Below are 22,924 nucleotides of genomic sequence, written 5' to 3'. Positions count from 1 at the left end.
GATTAACCTCCATGACTTGAGTAACAAAGATGTCCTTTCGATGTTAGACGGAGAATATTTGAATACTTTAACTGAGCTCGATGATTAATTTAGTTTTGACCTTTTACACTCCACAGCCGTACGGAATGAAAACAACAACAACTCTTACTGATCGACTACTACTACTACTACTAATCAGATTCGCTTGCCGTGGCAACCACAAAGAATCCCTTTTTCATATTAAAACTAGTAAATGAAAAGCATCCCCAATGTTCCAATCCAGGTTGCCAATAAATACTCCAACATTTTCTTCTCTCAATGGTTCCAGACCAATCAAAGATGTGATTTCCTTCATAATTGGTGTTAAATAAATATTCACGAATATTCGCAAGCACTTGTTCCATTTTCTGTTCTTGTCCTTTTCGAAGGTATAAACTATTGGGAGGTCGGGCACAATACTTGAAAATATCACACCTTCTAAAATCCTCAATTCTCTCTTCATGAGGAGTATTACTCACATGATGGTATTTTAACACTCTTTCCATATATGGATTAAGGGAAAGAATGTGAGGAGGTATTTGAAAATGAATGAAACATTCTGAATGAAAATATCCTTCTGGAACTTGTGTGAATTCTCCAAAATCATCCGAAGCGTCATCCTCATCAGACTCGGTTTGATATTCTCCTTCTTGATAAATTTCTTCTTCGTCTTCACTCTCGCTCCATTCATCATGTGGATGCACCTGACCATTATACATCCATGACAATAATCCTCCAGGTGTCGTTTTAAGAAGGGTTGTCAATGGTTCATTGTGACCCATGTTTTCACACGGTTCTACCTTAATATGAATGGATGAACTTGTCAATAGAGGGAATAAGGAAGCTAATAGAGCAAATTTATGAAAGGCAACCTTTCTCTTTCTGTGATGATTGGTTTTTGTATATGTTTGTTCATTCCATTGGAATGGTTCTTCATTCGAGACATGATTCTTAAATACCAGAGAAAGAACTGTCTCTAATAATCGACATGGTTTATACAGGGTCACTCGAACCACTCCTCCCAATCCCAAATACTTTTTAAAATTCACATCTGTTTCTTCATAATTCATGTCGATCAGAGGTGTGCAAATAAATTCTTTAAACAAGTCTCTAAAAAAGTGATCATTCGTTTCGAAGGGTGAATTTGAATTTTCCAATAATGGTTGCTGATTCAATCGAGCTAAATCTTGATGAAGAGATGACGACAAGTTGTTGGGCTCGAGCTCAGTGGTCACTTGCTCATGATGTGCAGGCAGTGTGTAAAATTGTTCTCGCAAATATTGAGATAATGGTTTCGAGTTCAGAACACTTGCATGAAAATCATGTCGTGTAAACAAGAAATGATCGATATGGTATGAAAAGAATTGCTCAGAAATGTGTTCCAACAATGCATTGCAACGGGAACAAGTGTGTCGGAGAGAGGAAACTGATTTCATATCGAGCAAGATGCAAATATTGAAGAAGAGAATGGTTGATGATGATTCTGATGTAGAATCGTGTTGTTGCAATACATCAATCAATGAAGTAGTGCCATTCTTTCCAAGCTCTGTTTCCATAGTCATTTCCGAAATTGTTGGCTGGCTCTCAATAATGATGAAAATTTCAATATTAATTTTGAAAATGTTTTTTTAATTCCGATACGAGTTGTCAATTTTGAAAGCAAACAATCCACACCATGAAAATGTCATGAATATTTTTTTTCTCTCCAAATTTCATGATTGAACCATCATGATGATATAACCAATAGATTCTAAATTCTGTTTCAAAGTAATAACAGATCATAAAACACCCAAACAACTGGAATCATCATTATTACTGAGAATTGGAATCAACATGTCTAACAATATTCTTTGCCCGAGTTTCATACAAATGAGAATGAAAATCAATACACTCCAAAAACGTCTTTCTCTGCACCGAATCTTTGATATCATCCACAGAAATATCCTTTTTCGATTCAACAGCCAACTTGTGCACATAATTCATCATATCTTCATAAATCTCTCCACACGGAGTCTTTTTATCATACAAAATATCAAAAAAGCTTTTTCTTCCCGATTGATAGGCAATCACATCCTTTTGAGTAACACTGGTGAATTTTTCAAAATCCCGAAAACTATATTCCACCAACACTTGATCGTATTCAATATTGTCTTGATTGGTGGTGTGTGCTTGTTGTTTTTGTTGAGAAGGTGGAGGTGGAGGAGGAGCAAAGGGATCTTCCTCTTCGTTCATCATGTTCCTTGATTCCGATGAAGACATTTTTTTCGAATTGATTTATTTCCAAATTTAAACGCCATAAAAGCCCTGTACGGAAAATCGAGTCAAGTCAAACCAGGTTGCATAACAACATTACATCTCGTCCATATTATTAAGCCTTCTATCTTCATGTTATTCACCTGGAAGGAACATTGTTCCATGCTCAATAATTTTCATGGAGATTTTCTTTGTCGACTTGACATGTTCGTAATGGTATCGCGCCAAGTGAAATATTGGAAGAAATCCATTCATTATTATTGACCTTAATAGCTTAAAAACTCTTTCTTATAATTATTACAAAGCAACACCAAAACCCAAAAATTACTTGTCCCACGAATTCAGTTGATATTTTGTGTTTAATGCTTGATGTCATGAATGCAGAGTTTGGAAATAACCACGGGTTACAACATTCCACCATGATTTACTAAATCTGGATCCTCAATGTCTCTTTTTCTTGTTGTTAACTGAAAGTTGAAAAAAAAACAACTGCCAGTAGAACATTCTAAATGCATTCTGTTTCAAAATTCCCAACGACTCTCATAAAAAAACAAAACTGCATGACCAGTCTCTTTGGAATGTGCTCATTTAGTTCTCGTGTTGTATGGACCTTTCCTCTTCTTGTATTGATTCTTTTTAGTTGTCTCTCGGTGAATGCTAATGACAAGGTGGATTTGTCCCGAGTGGTTCTCACCCTTTCAGATCGATCCTTTGGAGGTTGTTATTACTTGGACAAGCTCAACATTACTGTTGAACTCTATGGAACCGATAACCAATTGTGGTCAAATTCAAGTACTGTTTCCAATGTCAAGCTTGAAATCTTTGCTCCTCAAGTGCCTCCTGTCAATGGTCAAATCCTTTGGACCAAAACTTGGAATGGTACTTTAAGTGGGGGTAGAGTTAAAGAATTAGTGGATCCCTTTTCTCTTTCTAACACGACATGGTTCGGTAATTATTCAATCAAGGCAACAGCCACGAATCGGTATGGCAATGAAACGAAGGTTGGATGGCAATGGTTTGTCATATTTAGTGATGCCATGTCAGTGTGGAAGCATCAAGGCATGGGAATGATGGTTGGAATGGTCTTATCGGTAACCACATTGTTATTGCTGTTCTAAGATTGATCAAAATTCTAATTCGTTCGTTTCATAAACACCCAAACTCTTTATCATTCTAATGATACAAAAATTACAAGAAGGGTAACGAAAGCTCTCGTTGTCTTTCTGATCGTTGTTCAACAGGACCACTCACTTGATTTGCATAATATTGTGAATCATCATTTCGAATTTCATCTTCATCGTCGTCGTCTTCAAGTCTTTGCACGCCACCATTGAGATCGACCAAACCTCCTCCCATAAAATGATTAATATGATGAGCAGTACTTCCCTTTCGAACATGATATTCAACTTCCACTCCTTCCTCCTCACCACTGCCGCCACCATTCTGAGATTGATGCAAAGGATGAGTTGGTAATACATGAGCAAACTGAACTGCACCGTCTTCATGAGAGAAAAGTCCTAAATTAAGGGCCACTCGTGAAGGAGTATTCGTGCCACTATTGGCACCACCATGTTGATGAATGGAAGAATCGTCCTCATCATCGTTTTGATTAATTCGAATCAATGAAGAATAGTGATTGCCTTGTTGTGATTGTTGACCATCTTCTTTCATCAACAATGTTTTATCAATTCGCGTCGAGGCTAACACCAGTCCTCCATCTTGGTCGTGTTCTTGTTGATGCAATTGATCACGTCTCGCTGCCATGGAGGAATGCAGGAGAGATTTCTGAAGGTTCCAAAAACGTTTCGCGAATGGAGATTTTCCTCCACAACAGAACATGCCATAGAAAATTAATTCATAACTTTCTTTAAAGACCTTATTTGAGGGAAAGAGGACATAGATGAGTGAACCTCCAAATCCAATGATGAGCACGCTTGCAAAGAAGGGTGCATATAAATAGTAGAATCGTGTGACGGGATATTTACCATATTGACTTTGATAGATTCGACCTGCAATGTCAAAGACCATGTAAAAGCCAGGGAAGAGAGCAAGTAGACAGGCTGCCCCAAGGAATTTTGTGAACTACAGGTGGAAATGATTCCAATATTGAAAAACGATTAAGCTGATCTCTCATCACAATTACACTTACCCTAAATTGGAAAAAGCTAACCTTAGAAACTCGTCGCAAACTTAAATAAATACGAAAACCATAAATAAATAATCCAAAAATTACAATGGCAAATACAATAACCAAACCAAGCATGAAAGCGGCAGAAGCAAAAAATTGAGTAAAATAATCTGAAACTGCATAAGCAAAAACTCCTAAAAGGCCCAAAGCCATAAATAAAAAAAGTGGAATTGAGATCTTCAATGAAATTCGTTCACTATTGTTGGAAGTCTTTTTCAAAACATCAACCCACATGGCCAAAATTGGAATAATTCCAATAAGACATAGTCCAATTCCCGATAAAAACATGACACTCTCTGTTTTGACAGCTTCTGTTGGGCTTTCTATCGTGGATGCAGCTGCCAAAATGTCACTTGTTAAAAAGCATAAATATGCTACTTGTAATATAATAGCTGAGTATAACCGTAAATCGAAGAGTATTCGTTTCCAAGTTCTGTTATGATGCAAACTCGTCGTTGTGGAATAGAATCGAATTTGTTCCGACTTTTTAAATTTTTCAATCATTCCACGTGTGTTAATCAATGCTGTGAATTGTGGCACCTTTAATGCCTTTCCTTTGACTTTCATCGTGATCTCTTTACAAAATTGAGTTATCAGTGGAAGAAGAACCAAGAAAAACATGGCAATATTTAACATGACTTCCAAGGTAATGAGTGCAATATTGAGTAATTTTGTTTCGTACAGGGGATACCAGAAATAGGCATATTCATCACACTAATGTTGAAATAATTTCGTTGCGTGCACATTTTCATCATCCACCACAATTTCATTGGTTCACATATTAAATTTTGCCATATTAATTTACCATTTCAATAAATATTACAAAGTCTAACAAACATACCTGAGAAGAAACTTTGGTTTTGAAAAATGTATAATTAAAAATCATGACATCCTTTCCATTACTTTTTGGAACAACAGTTCCAGGTCTTGGACAATAGCACAATGGCTCAGCAGTCATGCTTAATACATTTCTAAAAATGTTATCCCTTCTCTGAACAATCTCCAACAGTGGATAACCAACTGTATCTGCTTCATCAATAATTCCATTATTATTGGAATCATAATTGCAAGTGAATGGATAGTCTAACGTAAGACAAACATCTCTTCCAGGCAAAATTGGGTACTTTCTATAGTCACGACAAGCTCTGCAAACAGTATAGTAATCTGAAATATGCTGTAATGTTGTGAAATTAAAGGGTAAATGAGGAACTAGAGTGTGCATGAGCTTATTGTAAGATTGTGACACTAATAATGATTGAGGATCAATATTGTAAGAACTATCTTCGAAACTTTGAGCCCATTTTTGGAAGAATGAGAGAGCTACACGTTGTGGAAAGAAATTTGTGTAGATGGTTGTGTTGGTTAAAAGTTGTGTGAGGTTGAGTCCAAAGGGTGATTTAAAATCATTGACTAGTTGCAAAGTCGTATTGGGAAAACAAAATAATCGATCACACACTTGTGTGAAATCAAAGTTAAATGTCACATTCCTCATCACAACCGTTCCATTCACTAGAGCTTTGTAGGAATATGTAAATTTTTCATAAATTTGACACATGTTCATTTCATTTCCTAAATAATATAAGATATCTTCTGATGGATTCGTCATTGGAACATATTTTCTCCATTTGTTAATGGTAAATTGGGGACACGAAAGTGCATTAGGTTGACCCTCAAATTTGGTTGTCCATTCCGTTTGATTATAAAGTGGAATTCTTGCATTCAATATTCTATCGAGCTCGGATGAATAAGATTGTTTTCGATTTTTCGGATCTCTCAAGAATTCATCCCAATGTCCTCTGTAAATGGCATATGGACATGTGGTTGTGTTGATACTATTTGTAGGATCAATGTTTTGTTGTGAAAGTGATGGTTGTCCTTTTTCCGTCATCGTTATTGATGATGAGTCTGATGATGATGGTTGAAAAGACATGAATAATTTGGATTTTGTGATGCTGAGTGGCTTTTCATCATGATGCGGAGCTGGATGATGGCGGAGAAGGGACATGAAGAGTGGTCGAGAAGTATCTTGTTTGGAATCGTTGTCGAGAGGAGTGGTGAAATGAGGAGAAGAGGCTATTTCAGTATTGGGAATTTCATCATCATCATGATGAGAAAAGAAAGAAGAGGGATGATTCAAGTCCAACACAAAAGTATCTGATATGTTTGGATCATCATTGCTCTGCTGCTTGGCAGTTGTTGCGCCTTGTACATTCCATGAAGCAAGGATTGAAAATGTAAGAATCATGATGATGATGATGAAATTCAATGTCATGATCCGTGGTTTTGAATGTGGATGTAGATTCTTATTGATGTGTCCATGTTGATGATGATTCAGCTGAAACATTCGAAATCAACGTAACGTTAATATGCAAATAAATTAGAGTCGGTGCGGGAGGAGAGCCAATGTGAGATGGAGTTTGCCAAACGAACCTCAAAGTCGACGGCGAAAAAGTGTAGTGCCGATGATGATCTTTTTTATTGTGTGCAGCGGAGGAGTTTAGTTCAGCGCTGAACATAAATTAGTTTTTTAATTAGGGTTGAGGAGGATTATTCTCACCATTTGTGGTTTTCTGTTGCTGTAAAACAATCTCATCCACGTGAGAGAATTTTGAACCTACTTATTGCTTAGTTTTCTTGGTATCCGAAGAAGAGGTGGCAGTAGAATCTTCAACTACTGAGCTCTGATCCAGTTTTCTCTTTCTTGGTTGTAAAATGTGTACTTCGCTTTGTTCTTCGTGTGATGAGGAGCTTCCAGTGTTGGTCCTACTATTCGAAAAACCTAGTTGAGTGCTTCCCATTCGATTCGTAATGACCTCTGAGAAGAGCTTGCGTGCATCAATTCTCTCTGGTGATGGAATTCCTCCTTGTTTGGCTTGAATTATAGTATTTCTCATTTCCACAATTCGTTCATTCAAATCTGACACAATAGACTTGTCATTTTCAATGGCTTTTTGTCGCAATTCCACCGATTGTTGAAGAGCCTTCTCTGCTTTTTCATACAATTCCAACACCTCTTCGCCCTCAATACCGTCCGTTGTAAGACAATTTGCAATCTCTAAATTGGCCTCAGCGATTTTTTGTAACAAGTCAACCTTAAAATCATCTCTCTTGTGGAAAATGTTTGCTGCAAGTCTAAATAAATTAAAACCAATGTCATCCGATTCTTCCAAAGCTTTTTCATAAATTTGTAAAGCTTTTCTATATTCAAGTACAGCTTGTGAAAACATGTCGGTTTCAGCGCTCAATTCTCCCAATAAAGAGTGAACACGAGCAAGTTTCATTCGATAATTGAGTTGCATTTCACTTGGCGATGAGACATTACCACTCACAAGATATCTCAACATTGAGACACGAGCCAACTCCAATACTCCCCAAGCAACTTCAAAACAATCTTCTTCCTCTTCTTCTTCAAATTCTTCATCTTCAGAGTAGCCTTGTTCTTTCATTTTTCGTTTTTTGATGGCGCTTGTCACTTGTTTGGACACCAAATTATCGGCTTGATATTTACCACGAGCAATCAACATTTCTGCATAGGGAATGAGAATTTCTCCACACTCCACCGAGCTCTCGCCAAATTGTTCTTCACGATCTCGCACGATTTGATTCCCGAAAATCTCAATGGCTTCATCCAAGAATGTGAGTGCTTCTTCCAATGCTTCTCCTTCCAACTGCTTTTCGGATGCATTGACTCTTCTCTTATATTCAGAGTAGTTATCCAATGCCTTGAGGAGAGCATCTTGATTCATCACGAGATGATCCTGGAGGGAAATTTCATTTGTTGAATTGGGTAACTCTTCTCCTCCGATGTCCTCTTCCTCTTCAATATTTTCTTCAAAGGCATCTGCAACTACTTCATCAATTTCTGCAAGATCGTCAGCTGCTGTGGGAATGTGGTTTGCTTCGTGTTCTTCAGCCATGCTGGTTGTTAATCGATAATATTTTTTTTTTAAAAAGTTAACACAATTTGTTGGCGGGCGATCTGAAGAAAATTTTTAACGGTCAGAATTGAATTCACCTTTAGAATTTTCAGCTTTGCATAATGCCGACTGAACTAAGGACGTATTTTCATTAAGTTTCATGTTAAAACGTGCATTCACGAAAAAGCGCACACTTTCACGTTTGTCGGTGTTTTCAGTGAAAACCATAAAACTGCTGGGCGTGAAAGGCTCCGTCTAATAAAAATCAAAAAAAAAAGCCCCAAACACATCAACCGCTGTCTTTTTCAACAACAACAACAACCTCAAACAGTGTTACATCAATCAAAAATTTTTTCTTCATCTTCAGAACTGTCGCCACACACACCACCACTTGTATCATCAACAGCAGCTAGCTGCAAAGACGCTCGTTTACATCTCTTGGAACAAGATAGGGAGCTTTTACAGAGAGTCAAGCAGGATATTTTTACTACTTCTCTTTGTGCTCCGTATCGTACCTTCATCATGAAAAGAAATCCTCGTTCGAGCATGTCCACTATGCAGCAAGAATCATCATCATACAAACTTCCCATGCCATCTGTGCTAATGTATGGAAAATCAACACCAACCATTGGAACGATTGGTGGATCTGGTGCCGATGATGCCCAATCTGCCTCCTTGAATATGGGTTCTACATTGTTGAGTCATACATTTGATGAAGAGGATGGTGAGGATGATGATGATTCATCAATGGCTTCACTTTCATCCGAAGCATCCGCTTCAAGTATTGGACAATTGTATATCCAACGCAACGGCAATAACAATCATCATGCTGCTACCATGACTCAAAACATTTCAACGATTGGTGCTGATTCCTATAGTACTCTCCCACCCATTCAAAACGTGTTTTATTTGGGAGCAACGAATTTGTATGGGAATGATAATCCGACACGACCTGCAACAAGCAACATCAACAGCAATGGTAGTGCTGAATATCCTGCTACATTGTCATTGAGTGTTCAAGAAGACCCAACTTTTCTCAATAGTTTCTATGATGATGGTTATTGTAGACCATTCAAACTCAGAGTGAGAATTAATGATTTGAGTGAGAAATTACCTCACGGAATTTACTCTGGACTTGTCGACTCCATGACCTTGTTGACTTTGACCAAGCCTTATAGCATGTTGAGCACCAAAGTTATTGTTCGTGAAGGAACCAATAACGAGGAAATTGGACATGTCACTAAGGATCTTTTCAAGAGAAACTTTAGCGTCAAATCCAATAATAAGCTTCTCTATAAAATTGTTCAAGACAAGAATGTTCCCTCAACTGGTGCTTTTAGCGAGAATTATTCCATTTATGAGCAAAAGGAAAAGATTGGAATGATGATGGTTAAGAAGGGTAAAGAATTTCGTCTCGATGTTCCACCTTCCTTAACTCCTGAAGATAAGGCACTCTTATTGTCTGCCATGATTCTCATTGTTTTTACTTACTATGAAGATGCAAAAAGCCAAACCTTCTTTGCCAAGAATTGTAAGAAGAAGCAGTACAGTCATCAAGTACCACCAACCTTTGATCATGCTGATTTCAATAGTGGATTTACCACTAATGGAATGAATCAGTCATCATCCATTCATGCCAACGGAGATTATCAACAGAACAAGGTTGGGGACTTGCTTCCTCAATCGAATCGATATTTATGACGATCTCACCTTGCTGGTTTGCTGATCATTTTGTTCATCAATGCCATGGTTAACATTGAAGACAATCATTCAAACCTGCAAGGATTATTCATTAACCATCCATCCTCAACCTTTTATCAACAACAACAAGAGAAGAACATGTCGTCTTTCGAAACATGTAGTGAACAATTTCCAATTGTTTCAAAAGGCAGTTCAAGCCATGCTACTGTCACTTTGAAAACTATTGCATGTAATTTCTCATTCTTAGTATATATTTCAAATAATCACAATAAACCTTTATATTCTTGCACCAAATCCAGTAGTGTACCAAACTACCTGCTTTTACCTTGCCTACCTTTTCAATGAAATACCTTGTAAATTTCATGCAACGAAAATGATCCCAATTGCGAACAAGGAAATTGAAACTGACAAATTTCGTGAAACATGACGACCAAGACAACTTGAAATTTGTCAAAAGACTCTCTGTACCTTCTTCAACAAGCTGCATGTTCGTTCAATATGTAACATTGCCCTCCAGAATCTACATGGGCGAGTAACCAATCGAGTCGAGTTGCTTTTCCGTTTAGAAACAAAATCACCAAGGGCATCGAGTGTCGGAAAAAGAAAAAAATTGATCGTCTTCACTGAAGAAAAAACGTCACGTCGCATTTCCTTTTGAAAAGAAGAAGAAGAATCTTCCTCTTCTCATTATTGTCTCGAGACGTTTGTGAATATTGGTGGATATCACTGAACAACGACTACAAACTACAACAACAACGACAACAACAACTACAACAACAACATCATCATTGAAAGAGTTTTTTCAATTGATTTGCGTGAATGTCAACACTTGTTACCCCAAGTCTTCCTCCCTGTACAACAACAACAACCACTGCTACCTGTTCTTCATCACGTTTTGTCAATAACGATACGACACTCTCATCCATTCATTCATCTCTGTTGATGAGTCCTAACAATAACATTCATACAAATTGTACGACTAGTAGTACTACTCATCAACAACAACAACAACAACAACCATTCAAGATACAAACAACAACTCCATCTTCGTCGCATCAACATTTTCGTTCCTTTTCAACTCCTATTACTTCTAACATGCCACTACAAAACACAAATGCCACCACCACCGCAACAACAACAACGAGTGCATTTATCATGAATGGAGTTGGTCATTCATCCATTGCTGTTGTTGGTGCTGGAGTGAATGGAGGAAATGTGAACTCGCCGACGTCTTCGAATCCATATCAATTTCACATTAGTGGTTCCTCATCGAATAATCTTCAAGTTGTGAATTCTCTCAATAACAACCCTATCAATGGTACCAATAACAATAATAACAATGGTATTAATTTAAGTGGATTGTTATTGAAAAATCGATGGAAAATTCAGGGTTTGTTGGGACAAGGTAGTTTTGGATCGATTTATTCAGCGCATGATTTGGTGACTTCGGACGAGGTGGCTGTCAAGGTTGAAAAGGTTCAATTAACGAAAAATAGCTTGTCACCATCAACGTCAAATGCCAATGGTGTGCCACCTTCTCCGCCCATTCCACAAACTTCTTCACTCAAAGTCGAAGTATGTGCACTGAAAAATCTTCAATCATGCCGATATGTTGTCACATATATTCACAGCGGTAGACAATATGTAAATTATGGAACTGAGACAATAGCTCTGAATTTTCTAGTGATGGAACGATTGGGAGAAAATCTTGCAGAATTGAGAAGAAAAACCTCGAGTGGAGTTTTTTCAATTGCAACCACAATGCGATGTGGAGTTCAAATGATTGAATGTGTCGAAGAGGTCCATAAAGTTGGATTTCTTCACCGTGACATCAAACCAGCCAATTTTGTAACCGGAAAATCAAAGAATGCTCAAGGAAGAATTTATCTCATTGATTTTGGTCTTGCTCGAGCTTATAAACATGAAGATGGAAATCTGAAACCACCACGAAAAGATGTTGGATTTAGAGGAACACCTCGCTATGCAAGTGTGAATGCACACAATGGAATTGAGTTGAGTCGACGAGATGATTTGTGGTCGGTATTTTATGTGATGGTTGAAATGGTTGGAGGTAGGTCATGATTTTTACAAGTTTTGAATTAATTGTGAAATGATGTTGTTGGTGTGACATGATTATTTTTTGCTTTTTTTTCATTGAACATTCAATGGACGTTGCAAATACTACAATTCTGGTGATATCATTCCAACAACGACTTGTCATAACAAGGCAATTTACCATGGAGGAGAATTCGTGACAAGCCAACCATTGGAAAACTGAAAGAAACTCACACGTTTCAAAACACTGAAGAATTACTTCGTGGCTTACCTCCACAATTTACCACCATGTTAAATTATCTCAAAAAACTTTCCTTTGAATCAGAACCTGACTATGACTATTTGAAGAATATTTGTAAATCCTATTTCGCTCCTCACAAAGATTCCTTCGATTCTAGATCCTATGACGAATGTCAATTTGAATGGATTTCCAAATCGAATGATCTCACTCATGACAGTAGTAGTAATCTATCTCAGGAATTAATTATTACAACCAATCCAGATCGTACCGATTCAAGATCAAGAACTACCAAATTATCGACCTCTGTCTTTTTTGGATCGACTCATCTCAGTGCGAATAGTAATATTGGAAATCAAGCAGCGGCGATTGGAAATTGTGGTGAATTTTCAAAATCACTTCCTGACATGTATAAAAAGAAAGGTCATGAAGATCATGAAATGAATGAAGAGGCCGTTGCTCCTGGAAAGAAGAGACAAAAGAAAAAGAGGAAGAATAGAAACGAACAAGATCAAGCACACAATAATTCGAATCAACAGTTAGGATTACGACCTGAGAAACAACCTCACTGTAAATGCACGATCATGTAAATAACAAGTTTTCAAAGTTGCTGTTGAAATATTTACAAACTTTTTACATTTCGTGACAAACCGAATGAATGTTGAGTGGTATGAATTTGACATTTTGTCGTCCGAGTGTGTGAAGACTCATTGAATTATGGCGATCATGTTCGCCACTACAAATTCCACTCGTTGTCAAAGCTACTGAAGTCAGGAACGTCCGCGTGTTGACTGTAGCTCATGGGATTGTTGATACCAAGGAGTTCATCCAAGTGTTGAGTCAACTCAAACTCCTTATTTTCTTCTGTTTGTTGTTGGTCAACATGACCTTGCATTGGAAGATTTGAATTTTCAATAGGTGGGATGTTCTCGTCCGTAGCAGGTTCTGGAATGCTTTGTTGTGGAGTAGTTGTCAAGTGTTGAACTTCTGCATGTTGTTGACTCAAGGCACTTCCAAAAAGCTGCAATGACGCACACCAATACCAATAGTTCACGCATTCTATAACTCCTGGAACACTCCAAAGTGTTTGAAGGGCCGTGAGCAATTGCTGATAGGATGGAGTTGTGACATGATCAGTACGAACAGGTGCAAACCATACAACAGGTTGAGCTGATGGCACTTGTGTTGTCATTTGCAAATTGGTTGTTGCTACTATGGATGCTTCATAGCTTAATGGAATTGTTCCTTCATTGGAATACGCTGTGGTTGTAACATTGTCAAATGGCACTTGGGAATTCACAACTGGTTGTGGTTGTTGTGGTGCATTTGAAGTTACACATTCTGGAGAAGGTTTGCGTTTCTTACTTGTTTCCATGTCTTCGGCTTCATCTTCAGTTGCACCATCTTCCTGAAATTCATCTTGAGATTTTCTCTTCTTGTTGTCCAAAGGTGATTGTTTCTTTTTGTGAGTCGATCTTTTAGATACCTTCTTCTTCTTCTTGGAGCAGTGGGAAGCAACTAACTGATCTTTTCTTGTAGAATTGACATCGTAGGTAAACGCTTGACAGATCACTGCAAATCTGCCATCTCCAAGCTCCATCAATAAAAACATCTTTTCAAACGTGGACCCTTTTGGATATCCTGGCTGAGGTTTCGAATTGATGCTAAACACACCATCCTTTCCTGGTTTATAGACACCCCAATCAAAGACAGAGCTTGATCCAGTGCTGCCGCCTTCTTGAAGCGAATATAAATGAAATTCGGTAATGGTTTCAGTGGGTGGTAGTTGAGTGAATTTGATTTTGGGTTTTCGACGACGAAGCACAGTGGTGCATTGGTCGTCGTCAAGTAAAACTTCCACACGAATGTCATTCCATGATGATCCGATCTGACAAAGCTGTTCGATGGCAACGGATGCGTCGGTACAGCCCAAGAGGGATTTTCCGTGCTCTTCTTGGAATTTGGCAACGGTGAAGCGAGGAAGGAGTCTCAGAGTAAAGCCCATCATATGGTTTGTGTTGTTGTTGTTTTTTTTTTAATTTTTTTTGTTTTTAGATGACATTTGGCGCGTACTTGAAAAAAATAGATTGCAAAAATTAATGCACTTGTTTACAGTTGGTGATCATGTAAATAACAAGTTGAACGAGTTTTCAAAGTTACTGTTGAAATATTTACAATTTTGTTACATTTCATGACAAACCGAATTCACATTGTCACTGGCAAATGGTATGAATTTGACATTTTGTCGTCCGAGTGTGTGAAGACTCATTGAATTATTGGAAAATGGACTCCTCATATGTCTGTCCTGGAGAGCCTCCAAAGGTTCCACTTGGGAAACTAAAACTGTCATCACCAAAGAAAACATCCAGCTTGTTCTCTTCTTGCATCGTTTGTTGTTGTGATTTTGAATTCTCTCCTGTAGAAAACAAACGATCTTGAACGTAATCAGAGTCCTTGGATTTCTTTGCATGTCCGTCTGGGGGTTGCAATATTTGATTTACCTGTTCATTGGCTACCTGTGAACTGTCGGACGTAAGAATTGATGAATTGGGATTGTCAGTGTTCTGGTCCACCATTGTTGTTGCTTGTTGTGTTACTAATGTAGTTTGCTGAAATGACAATTGTGGTGGTATTCTATTAAAGAAATGAAAAAGCCATTTTTGATGTTCTTGAAAGAGTTGTTGAAATGTCGTGTACATGGAGATGTAATTATATTGGCCATACGTAACACCGTTCACATCCACATGCAAGGGTGCTGCTCCATTGGTGATCGCTTCTGTATTCCATGCGTTGGTTCTTCCACTTGAGGTGGTTCGTTGGATGATGAGGTTGAGGCCATTGCTGTGATTGAATAGTGTTTTTGTTTCTTGTGAGAGGATTCTGTTTGATTAATCTCGCTTTCGCCTTGATTTTCTAAAGCAGCTCCATCATCCAATGATTTTCTCTTGTTGGTCGAGTGTTGTTGTGTTCTCTGTTGTTTGGTTTTGTTTGTGATCGCTTTCGATGCATTGAATGTAAACTGTTGATTGATCACACCAACTCCTCTCTCATTTTGGAAATCAATGATCAGCCACATGTTACCCTTGGAGAAGCCTTTGGGATGACCAGGGACTGGTTTCACAATATCAATAATTAACTCCTGTTGTTTCTTGTTATTGGATTCCGAAGTAACATATTCGTAATGTGGACGATAAGTTACCCAATGATAATCTGTCATTTCCTTGTTCTTTCCCAAATAGAGAGCATGTAATTTCAACTCTCCGGATGATGGTATTTGAGTAGGTGAGCCTTTGAGTTTGGCGAATTGAATTTTTGGTTTACGTCTGCGAAGAGTAGTGGTACATTCATCATCGACCAAGATTTGAACCATCAAGTCAGTGGCCGTTCCCTTCTTGCCAATATATTCGATGGCCTCGGATTCGTTGGTACAGTCCAAGAGGGATTTTCCATGTAAATCTTTGAACTGATCAAAGTTCAAGCTTTCAAAAAGTGTCAAAGCAAAGTACTCCATGTTGTTGTTTTTTTTTTGTTGTGTTTGTCAGATTAATTTTAGTGCCTCATGCTCTTAAGAATATTCTAATTGGTGAAAAATACGAAAATGTCAAACGAGTTCTATTTTCTGAGGGGCGAACACGTGTTGTGATCACGTTAAAAAAAATTGACAAACAATCCATTCAGAAAACAATCAGCATTATTTGAAACGATTTAACGGAGTGTTGTCAGCACTATCTCAATGTTCTCTACCGTTATTTCAATAAATATTGAATCATAATAATAACAACTGACACGTAAAGTAGTTCTTTAAAAAAAATACATTCTCTCTGCCATGTTCAAAGTCTTGGCCAAACTCGAATCAGAGCAATCAGAGCTAAAAGTTCTCTTGAAATTATCCAATGAAACCACCTTTGATTCTCTTTCCCAACAATTACAAACACACTTCTTCCCGCATGCAACCTCTCCAAATAACAACAACCGTTCATTAACATTTGACATTTCCTTTCTTCATGTTCGGGATGATCAACCCATGCAAATTCAAAATAATGATCACGTCAAGGAATTTATTCAACAAATTTCTCAAACTACAAATGGTGTCAACAAGAAGGAGTATAAAATTCTCACATGCAAAGTGAGACGTGAAGAAAGAGTGGTCAGTGATGATGATGATGATCGGAATGACAAGATTGAAAATGTTGACCATGTTCAACCCTATGATTCACGACTTGCAAGTGATTCGTTTGTGATCAGAGGAGATGATGACAATGCTAGAAAGGTTGTCACTTTGAAAACAATGGATGATGAGGGTTTCGATTCAAGATTGGCAACTGATTCTTTTTTGATCAATGATGACAAAAAGGATAGAGCTCCAATCAAGATCGATGAAGAAAAATTGGACTCTAGATTTGCCAATCTATCTTTTGAAATGTTGAATACTTCTGCCAATAAGGAAAATGTTGAACACAATCCATTTTCGTCTGACCAAGAAGAATCGACGACATCTACCTTATCTGAACTTGAGCGAGTTCAAAAAATGTTAGATTCTCAATATGAACAATTGACTTTTCTTGCATCAGGTGGATTTGGAACAGTGTACTCTGCCATTCGAAAAGGTAATCAAAAAAAAGTGGCTATTAAAATAATGAAAACAGAAAATGAATGGAAATTGGCGAACAGTGCTTTGAAAGAGTTTGAAAAGATGGTGAAATTATATCATGAACATATTGTCAAGACTTATCGAGCATTTTTTGTTGGAGCATTGTCATCGATTGGAATTGAAATGGAATTGATGTGTGGAAGTTTGATGGATTTCATTCAAAAAAAACAAGTGTTGAATGAGAAAGTATTGTTGAAAATATTGAAACAATGTTGTCAAGCTTTGGAATGGATTGAAAAGAATCACAATGTTGTTCACAGAGACATCAAACCTCAAAACATTTTGACAAGAAGTGTCGATTTGAATGAAAATGAAATTAATGTTGCATTGGCAGATTTTGGATTGGCTCGAACTGTTGAATCAGTGAATGTTACACAATTTGGTGGAACCAACAACTACTTTTCTCCTGAGGTTATTTCAAATCAAACATTTTCATTTGCAAGTGATGTATTTGCGCTTGGAGTGACCATTTATCAATTAATGTCATTTGATATGACCACTGTTTGGTCTACCAATATTCTAAACACGAATTACAAATCATTGCAACAATTCATTCGAGACCGTTCTCAATCTCCAACCTATTCCGACTTTCTTCTAGACTTGATCATTTCCATGCTCAAATTTACTCCATCCGAACGAATAACCGTATCACAAATTTTAGAACGAATTTCTCAATACGAGCAAGTTGGAACCAAAATATTAATTCTAAGTCTGTCAACTGCAGAACAAGATTTTGAACATGGAAATCAATGTCTTGCAAGGGGAGACACAACCCAAGCTTTGGAATATTTTACAAAATCAGCCAATGAAGGATATGTTGCTGCACAACATGCACTTGGAGATTTATACAATTACAAAGACAGAGTCATGCTTCCAGATTACTCACTCGCCAAATCGTGGTATGAAAAAGCAGCTGAACAAGGTCATGCATCTTCACAATATGAACTTGCCTATATGTATGAATATGGAGTTAAAAATCATGATCAAGAAACGATTGTTGAAATTAATCCATTCAAGGCATTGGAATATTATGAACAAGCAGCAAGTAATGGGAGTGATCAAGCTCAATTACGTTTAGCACAACTCTATGCATCTGGAGAGGGTGGTCTTTTACAAGATTATAACAAATCCTTTGAGTTCATGAAAAAAGCTGCTGAACAAGGAAATACTGCTGCACAAGCCATGCTTGGAATGATGTATCATTCAGGAAGAGGTTGTGAAAGAGATTTAGCGATGGGATGTGAATGGATTGAGAAAGCAGCTCAGAAAAACGATTCTCTTGCACAACATCTTCTTGGAGTGGCCTATCGATTTGGAGAAGGAGTACCACAAGATTATTCGAAATCCATAGAATATTTTGAAAAATCAGCTGCTCAAGGTAATCATGGATCACAATATGAACTGGGATTTGCTTATCAGAATGGTATTGGTGTCATTCCGGATATGGTCAAAGCAGTTGAATGGTATGAAAAAGCTGCCACGGAAAATCCTCTCGCTCAGTATGCTCTTGGATTGATTTATAGAGATGGATACAGAGATTTGATACCTGCGGATTTGCCAAAATGTTGTGAATACTTTTTAAAGGCAGCTAATCAAGGACATGCACTTGCTCAACATGAACTTGGAATCATGTACAGTTTTGGTGCAGGTGTTCCAAAAGATGACTCGAAAACATTGGAATGGTTTGAAAAGGCTGCAAATGCTGGATACGCAAATTCGCAATACATGTTAGGACTTATCTATGAAAATGGAAGACATGGAGTTCAACCAGATGTGATGAAAGCTTTTCAGTGGTATCAACAAGCTGCATTTCAAGGACACTTTTCAGCCAATGAAAGTTTACAACAGCTGTTTATGAAGCTTAATGGTAATTTTGGAATGCCCTTGAATTAAAATGTTTACTTCTTCATATGATTGAGAAAATTTAAATAGATAGAAATTGTTAGATCCTCGTTAATTCAATTACCTCATTACACCTGATTCTTCAACTGATCGATTACACAACTCGTATTACAAAATGCTGCAACAACATGTTGATTCAGTATTTGGCTCTTGTCTTGGTTGTTTTTCGGTTGGACTTTGCACTGTGTTATTCCTTATTTCACTAATTTCAGGCGAAACAATGATAGATATTTCTTGAGACTCTTGCTTCGTTGTTTTCATGGTTGGAGTAACATCTGTTTTTTGGACCGTACTAACGATTTCAGACAGCTTTGTCTCTTCCTGAGGGATCTTATCCGCTGTATCCTTGCTGTTATTTTCACATTCTTGTATATTTCGATGTTTTTCTCTCAAGAATGCCAGCCGATCACTAGCCAAGACATTTCCTTTCTGTGCTGATTTTTCGTACCATTCCATTGCCTTCAATTCATCCTTCTCAATCACACTCAAGATTTGACCCTCTTCTGTGGTCAGTCTGTGTTCAAACATTTGTCCAAGAGTAAATTCTGCAAGATCATTACCTTGCAATGCACTCTTTTCGAGCCATTCCAGTGCCGTTATTACATTCTGGCTTTCTTGTGATGTATTATCAACATTTCCTTCAACTTGTGTGGTGTTGTCTTGTTCAACATGATCCGTCTCTTGTTGTTTTCGGCGATGTTTTCCATGTAAATAAAACAAACCAACATGGTACTGAGCCAAAGCATGTCCATGTTGCGCTCCTTTGACATACCATTCAAAAGCCTTTGATAAATCTTTCTCGAGTTGTGTCTCCAATCCCTTGTCATAAAATTGAGCCACATAAAACATGGAATTCACATGTCCATATTCAGCTGCCTCCAAATACCATTCAAAAGCCTTGTATTGATTATGAGGAATTATACTTGAAGACCCTCCTCTTTCTAGTATTGTGTCTGAATGTGTTGATCGATCATACAATCTTCCAAGTTCGTAGGCTGCATCTGCATGTCCATCTCGAGCTGCCTTCTCAAAATATTCAACAGCTTTCAATTCATCTTTTTCAGGGATACCTAATCCTTGCAAATACAATAATCCAAGTTGATAAGATGCATCGGGATGCCATTGTAATGCACATTTTTGGAACCATTCCATTGCTTTTTCGTAATTCTTTTCTCGAGTTCCTAGTGCGTTCTTGTAACAGAGAGCCAATTGATACTGAGCAGTTTTTTCTCCTTGATGAGCCGCCATTTCAAAATAGTGGAAGGCTTTTTCTAAATCTTGTACTATTTCATCGCTTCCTTTTTGGTAGATTAATCCAAGATTGTTTTGAGCTCCAGAAATATTATTTTCAGCTGCTTTTTCATACCATTCACATGCTTTTTTCAAGTCCTTTGGAGGTCCATACAAACCTTCATACAGAAATCCTAAAGCAAATTGTGAATTAGCATTTCCTTGTTGAGAAGATTTTTCATAACATTCAATAGCTTTGAAGTTATCTTTTGAAGTTCCTTGCCCATTTTGGTACATCAATCCGAGAGTGCTTAATGAGGGTTCGTGATTATGAGATGCTGCTTTTTCAAAATACTGTAAAGCTTTGGTGTAGTCTATTTCAATTGCTATTCCATAATAGTACATGTTAGCTAAATGATATTGAGCAAAAATATTGTCGTTTTCATCGAGAGCAAAATACTGATACCAATGTAAAAAATTGCAGTCACAACTTAGGACTGCCGGTGTGTCGGTGTTGTTGTTGTGTGGATTCACAAACTCGAACTGTTGTTTGTCATTTTCAAGTGTGTTTGAAACTGGATTTTGATTGGTTTGCTTTTTCTTTAAATCATCTGCCTTTTCAAACCATCTCATGGCTGTCATACTACCACTGTTTGAGACGTATTTTTTCTGTATTCCTAACCGGTACATCAGTCCCATTTGATAAGCAGACATGACATTTCCATGATGAGCTGCTGTTTCAAACCATTCCATGGATTTCACATAATCTTGTGGTTTGGTACCAACACCATTTTGATATAAAAAGCCAAGTATAAATTGAGCTATTTCATCATTCCTAGAGACCTTTTCTTCTAAAAACTGTAATGCAATGTCTTTCAATGGAGAATACAAATCGTTTTCACCATGCTGAATGAATAGGCAAATAATACGATATTGAGCGTTGGTGTGTCCCTGATTGGCTGCTTTTTCATACCATTCTAGGGCTTTTGATTGATTGTTATCCTGACTACCGACATGCCCACACTCATACAATAATCCAATGGAATATTGTGAAATTATATTTCCTTGAATGGCTGATTTTTCATAAAATTCCAAAGCTTTTGAATAATCACAACATGTCAAACCTAACCCATTACTGTACATGAAACCGAGAGCTCGTTGACTTTTCTCATGATTGTGAGTTGTTGAAGCCTTTTCAAACCAAAACAATGCCTTCGCATAATCAGGATCTACCATCAATTCATTACACTTTCCAAAGAAGTATAATTTTGCCAAGCAATACTGCGCTCCCAAGTGTTCTTGCAGGGCAGCCTTCTCCAACCATTCGATTGCTTTCTTTGCATCTTGCTTGTAATTCAAACAATAGAGTTCATATCCTCTTGCATACAAGAGTGCAAGTTTGAATTGAGAATTTGCATGACCTTGATTTGCTGCTTTTTCATACCACTCAAATGCACTTGTCAAGTTTGGCAGTGATGTTCCAATTCCGCTTTCGTACATCCTGGCAACATTGTATTGAGCTTCAATATGACCATGTTCGGCAGCTTTTTCACAAAACTCCAAAGCTTTCACTTGATCTTGGGGTATGGAGTCAGAACCTTTTTCGTAAAGCATAGATACAGCATATTCTGCAAGTGAATAACCTTGATCAGCTGCTTTTTCATACCATTCTAAAGCTGTTGAGAAGTTTGGTTGTGGCAACCCTTGGCCCTTTTCATACATTTGCCCTAGGAGAAATTGACTTTGATCGTGTCCTTGTAATGCAGCTTTTTCAAGCCATTGTCTTGCTTTAGAATCATCATGTTCACAGAATTGTTCATTTAAATAAAGCACAGCAAGATTAATTTGAGCCATTAGATTTCCTTGATTTGCTGCCATTTCGTACCATATTCTTGCTTTTGTGAGATCTTGTTGCACTCCCTGTCCACTGAAATACCAATAACCCATGGATGCCTGTGCTAGAGCATATCCTTGCAATGCTGATCTCTCAGTGTATTCCCTTGCTTTTGTTGAGTCTTGAGTTACATACTGACCAATAAAATACATTTTCCCCAGCAGAAACTGACCTTCTGGGTCTCCTTGGTCTGCAGATTTGGAATACCATTCGAAAGCCTTTTCCAAATCTTGAGCAATCGTTCCATCGCTGGAACCCTTTTCAAATAATTGCCCAAGAACAGCTTGCGCATTCGCATGACCTTGTATAGCTGCTTTTTGACTCCATTCTAACGCTTTTGCAAAGTCTTGTGAGCACGCTATTCCATCTCGATACATTAGTGCAAGATTGTTCTGAGCTTGTGCGTGCCCCTGCTCAGCAGCTTCTTCGAAATAATTAAATGCAATATATTCATTCTTGTCACCTCCAACCACAGCAGATCCATTTAAATACATAATGCCCAGTAGTAGTTTAGCTTGTAAGAGGCCATTCATAGAAGCTGTTTCTAATAGTTGCAATGATTTTGAGTAGTCTTGCTCAACGCCTAAACCTGCTTCATAGAGGGCTGCAAGACTTATTTGGGCCTGACCATTTCCTTGATTGGCTGATTTTTCAAACCATTCTGCTGCCTTCTCGAAGTTTTTCTCAACCACTCCTTCTTGTCCATTTAAATACATTGAACCAAGTATAAACTGAGAGTTAGAATGGCCTAGCATTGCAGCTTTTTCATAGTAGCCAATAGCTTTTGTTAAATCTTTTTGAATGTATTGGCCGGTATGGTAGATGGTTCCAAGCATTAGTAATGCTTCTTCATTGTTTTGATTTGCTGATTTTTCCA

General features: G+C 37.7%; 12 protein-coding genes across 12 annotated transcripts; 4 read left to right on the top strand and 8 right to left on the bottom strand.

Moving 5' to 3' along the window:
- Positions 1-170: 170 nt before the first annotated feature.
- On the bottom strand, positions 171-1,580 carry C9374_009429 (uncharacterized protein; the record flags this gene model as incomplete). Its single annotated transcript, XM_044699615.1, has 1 exon — positions 171-1,580. The coding sequence occupies one exon, from the start codon at positions 1,578-1,580 to the stop codon at positions 171-173; it is 1,410 nt and encodes a 469-aa protein (XP_044554746.1).
- Positions 1,581-1,830: 250 nt separating this feature from the next.
- C9374_009428 (uncharacterized protein) lies at positions 1,831-2,277 on the bottom strand (the record flags this gene model as incomplete). Its single annotated transcript, XM_044699614.1, has 1 exon — positions 1,831-2,277. The coding sequence occupies one exon, from the start codon at positions 2,275-2,277 to the stop codon at positions 1,831-1,833; it is 447 nt and encodes a 148-aa protein (XP_044554745.1).
- A 554-nt stretch (positions 2,278-2,831) lies between these two features.
- On the top strand, positions 2,832-3,389 carry C9374_009427 (uncharacterized protein; the record flags this gene model as incomplete). Its single annotated transcript, XM_044699613.1, has 1 exon — positions 2,832-3,389. The coding sequence occupies one exon, from the start codon at positions 2,832-2,834 to the stop codon at positions 3,387-3,389; it is 558 nt and encodes a 185-aa protein (XP_044554744.1).
- Positions 3,390-3,459: 70 nt separating this feature from the next.
- C9374_009426 (uncharacterized protein) lies at positions 3,460-6,704 on the bottom strand (the record flags this gene model as incomplete). The annotated part of the gene is made up of 3 exons (XM_044699612.1): positions 3,460-4,353; positions 4,421-5,173; positions 5,301-6,704. The coding sequence occupies 3 exons, from the start codon at positions 6,702-6,704 to the stop codon at positions 3,460-3,462; spliced, it is 3,051 nt and encodes a 1,016-aa protein (XP_044554743.1).
- A 373-nt stretch (positions 6,705-7,077) lies between these two features.
- Positions 7,078-8,376, bottom strand: C9374_009425 (uncharacterized protein; the record flags this gene model as incomplete). The annotated part of the gene is made up of 1 exon (XM_044699611.1): positions 7,078-8,376. The coding sequence occupies one exon, from the start codon at positions 8,374-8,376 to the stop codon at positions 7,078-7,080; it is 1,299 nt and encodes a 432-aa protein (XP_044554742.1).
- A 522-nt stretch (positions 8,377-8,898) lies between these two features.
- On the top strand, positions 8,899-10,077 carry C9374_009424 (uncharacterized protein; the record flags this gene model as incomplete). The annotated part of the gene is made up of 1 exon (XM_044699610.1): positions 8,899-10,077. The coding sequence occupies one exon, from the start codon at positions 8,899-8,901 to the stop codon at positions 10,075-10,077; it is 1,179 nt and encodes a 392-aa protein (XP_044554741.1).
- Positions 10,078-10,896: 819 nt separating this feature from the next.
- C9374_009423 (uncharacterized protein) lies at positions 10,897-12,960 on the top strand (the record flags this gene model as incomplete). Its single annotated transcript, XM_044699609.1, has 2 exons — positions 10,897-12,148; positions 12,305-12,960. 2 exons carry the CDS (start codon positions 10,897-10,899, stop codon positions 12,958-12,960), a joined length of 1,908 nt encoding a protein of 635 aa, XP_044554740.1.
- Positions 12,961-13,106: 146 nt separating this feature from the next.
- C9374_009422 (uncharacterized protein) lies at positions 13,107-14,378 on the bottom strand (the record flags this gene model as incomplete). The annotated part of the gene is made up of 1 exon (XM_044699608.1): positions 13,107-14,378. One exon carries the CDS (start codon positions 14,376-14,378, stop codon positions 13,107-13,109), a length of 1,272 nt encoding a protein of 423 aa, XP_044554739.1.
- Positions 14,379-14,643: 265 nt separating this feature from the next.
- C9374_009421 (uncharacterized protein) lies at positions 14,644-14,946 on the bottom strand (the record flags this gene model as incomplete). The annotated part of the gene is made up of 1 exon (XM_044699607.1): positions 14,644-14,946. One exon carries the CDS (start codon positions 14,944-14,946, stop codon positions 14,644-14,646), a length of 303 nt encoding a protein of 100 aa, XP_044554738.1.
- A 158-nt stretch (positions 14,947-15,104) lies between these two features.
- On the bottom strand, positions 15,105-15,881 carry C9374_009420 (uncharacterized protein; the record flags this gene model as incomplete). The annotated part of the gene is made up of 1 exon (XM_044699606.1): positions 15,105-15,881. The coding sequence occupies one exon, from the start codon at positions 15,879-15,881 to the stop codon at positions 15,105-15,107; it is 777 nt and encodes a 258-aa protein (XP_044554737.1).
- Positions 15,882-16,196: 315 nt separating this feature from the next.
- C9374_009419 (uncharacterized protein) lies at positions 16,197-18,914 on the top strand (the record flags this gene model as incomplete). Its single annotated transcript, XM_044699604.1, has 1 exon — positions 16,197-18,914. The coding sequence occupies one exon, from the start codon at positions 16,197-16,199 to the stop codon at positions 18,912-18,914; it is 2,718 nt and encodes a 905-aa protein (XP_044554736.1).
- A 117-nt stretch (positions 18,915-19,031) lies between these two features.
- Positions 19,032-22,924, bottom strand: C9374_009418 (uncharacterized protein; the record flags this gene model as incomplete). Its single annotated transcript, XM_044699603.1, has 1 exon — positions 19,032-22,924. A coding segment is annotated over one exon (3,893 nt), but the record flags the coding sequence as incomplete, so codon positions are not given.

Source organism: Naegleria lovaniensis (genome assembly GCF_003324165.1).
Source record: "Naegleria lovaniensis strain ATCC 30569 chromosome Unknown tig003, whole genome shotgun sequence".
Classification (NCBI taxonomy): Eukaryota; Heterolobosea; class Eutetramitea; order Acrasida; family Naegleriidae; genus Naegleria; species Naegleria lovaniensis.
The sequence above is the reverse complement of the archived record's forward strand: the minus strand, read 5'-3'. Positions and strand labels throughout refer to the sequence as shown.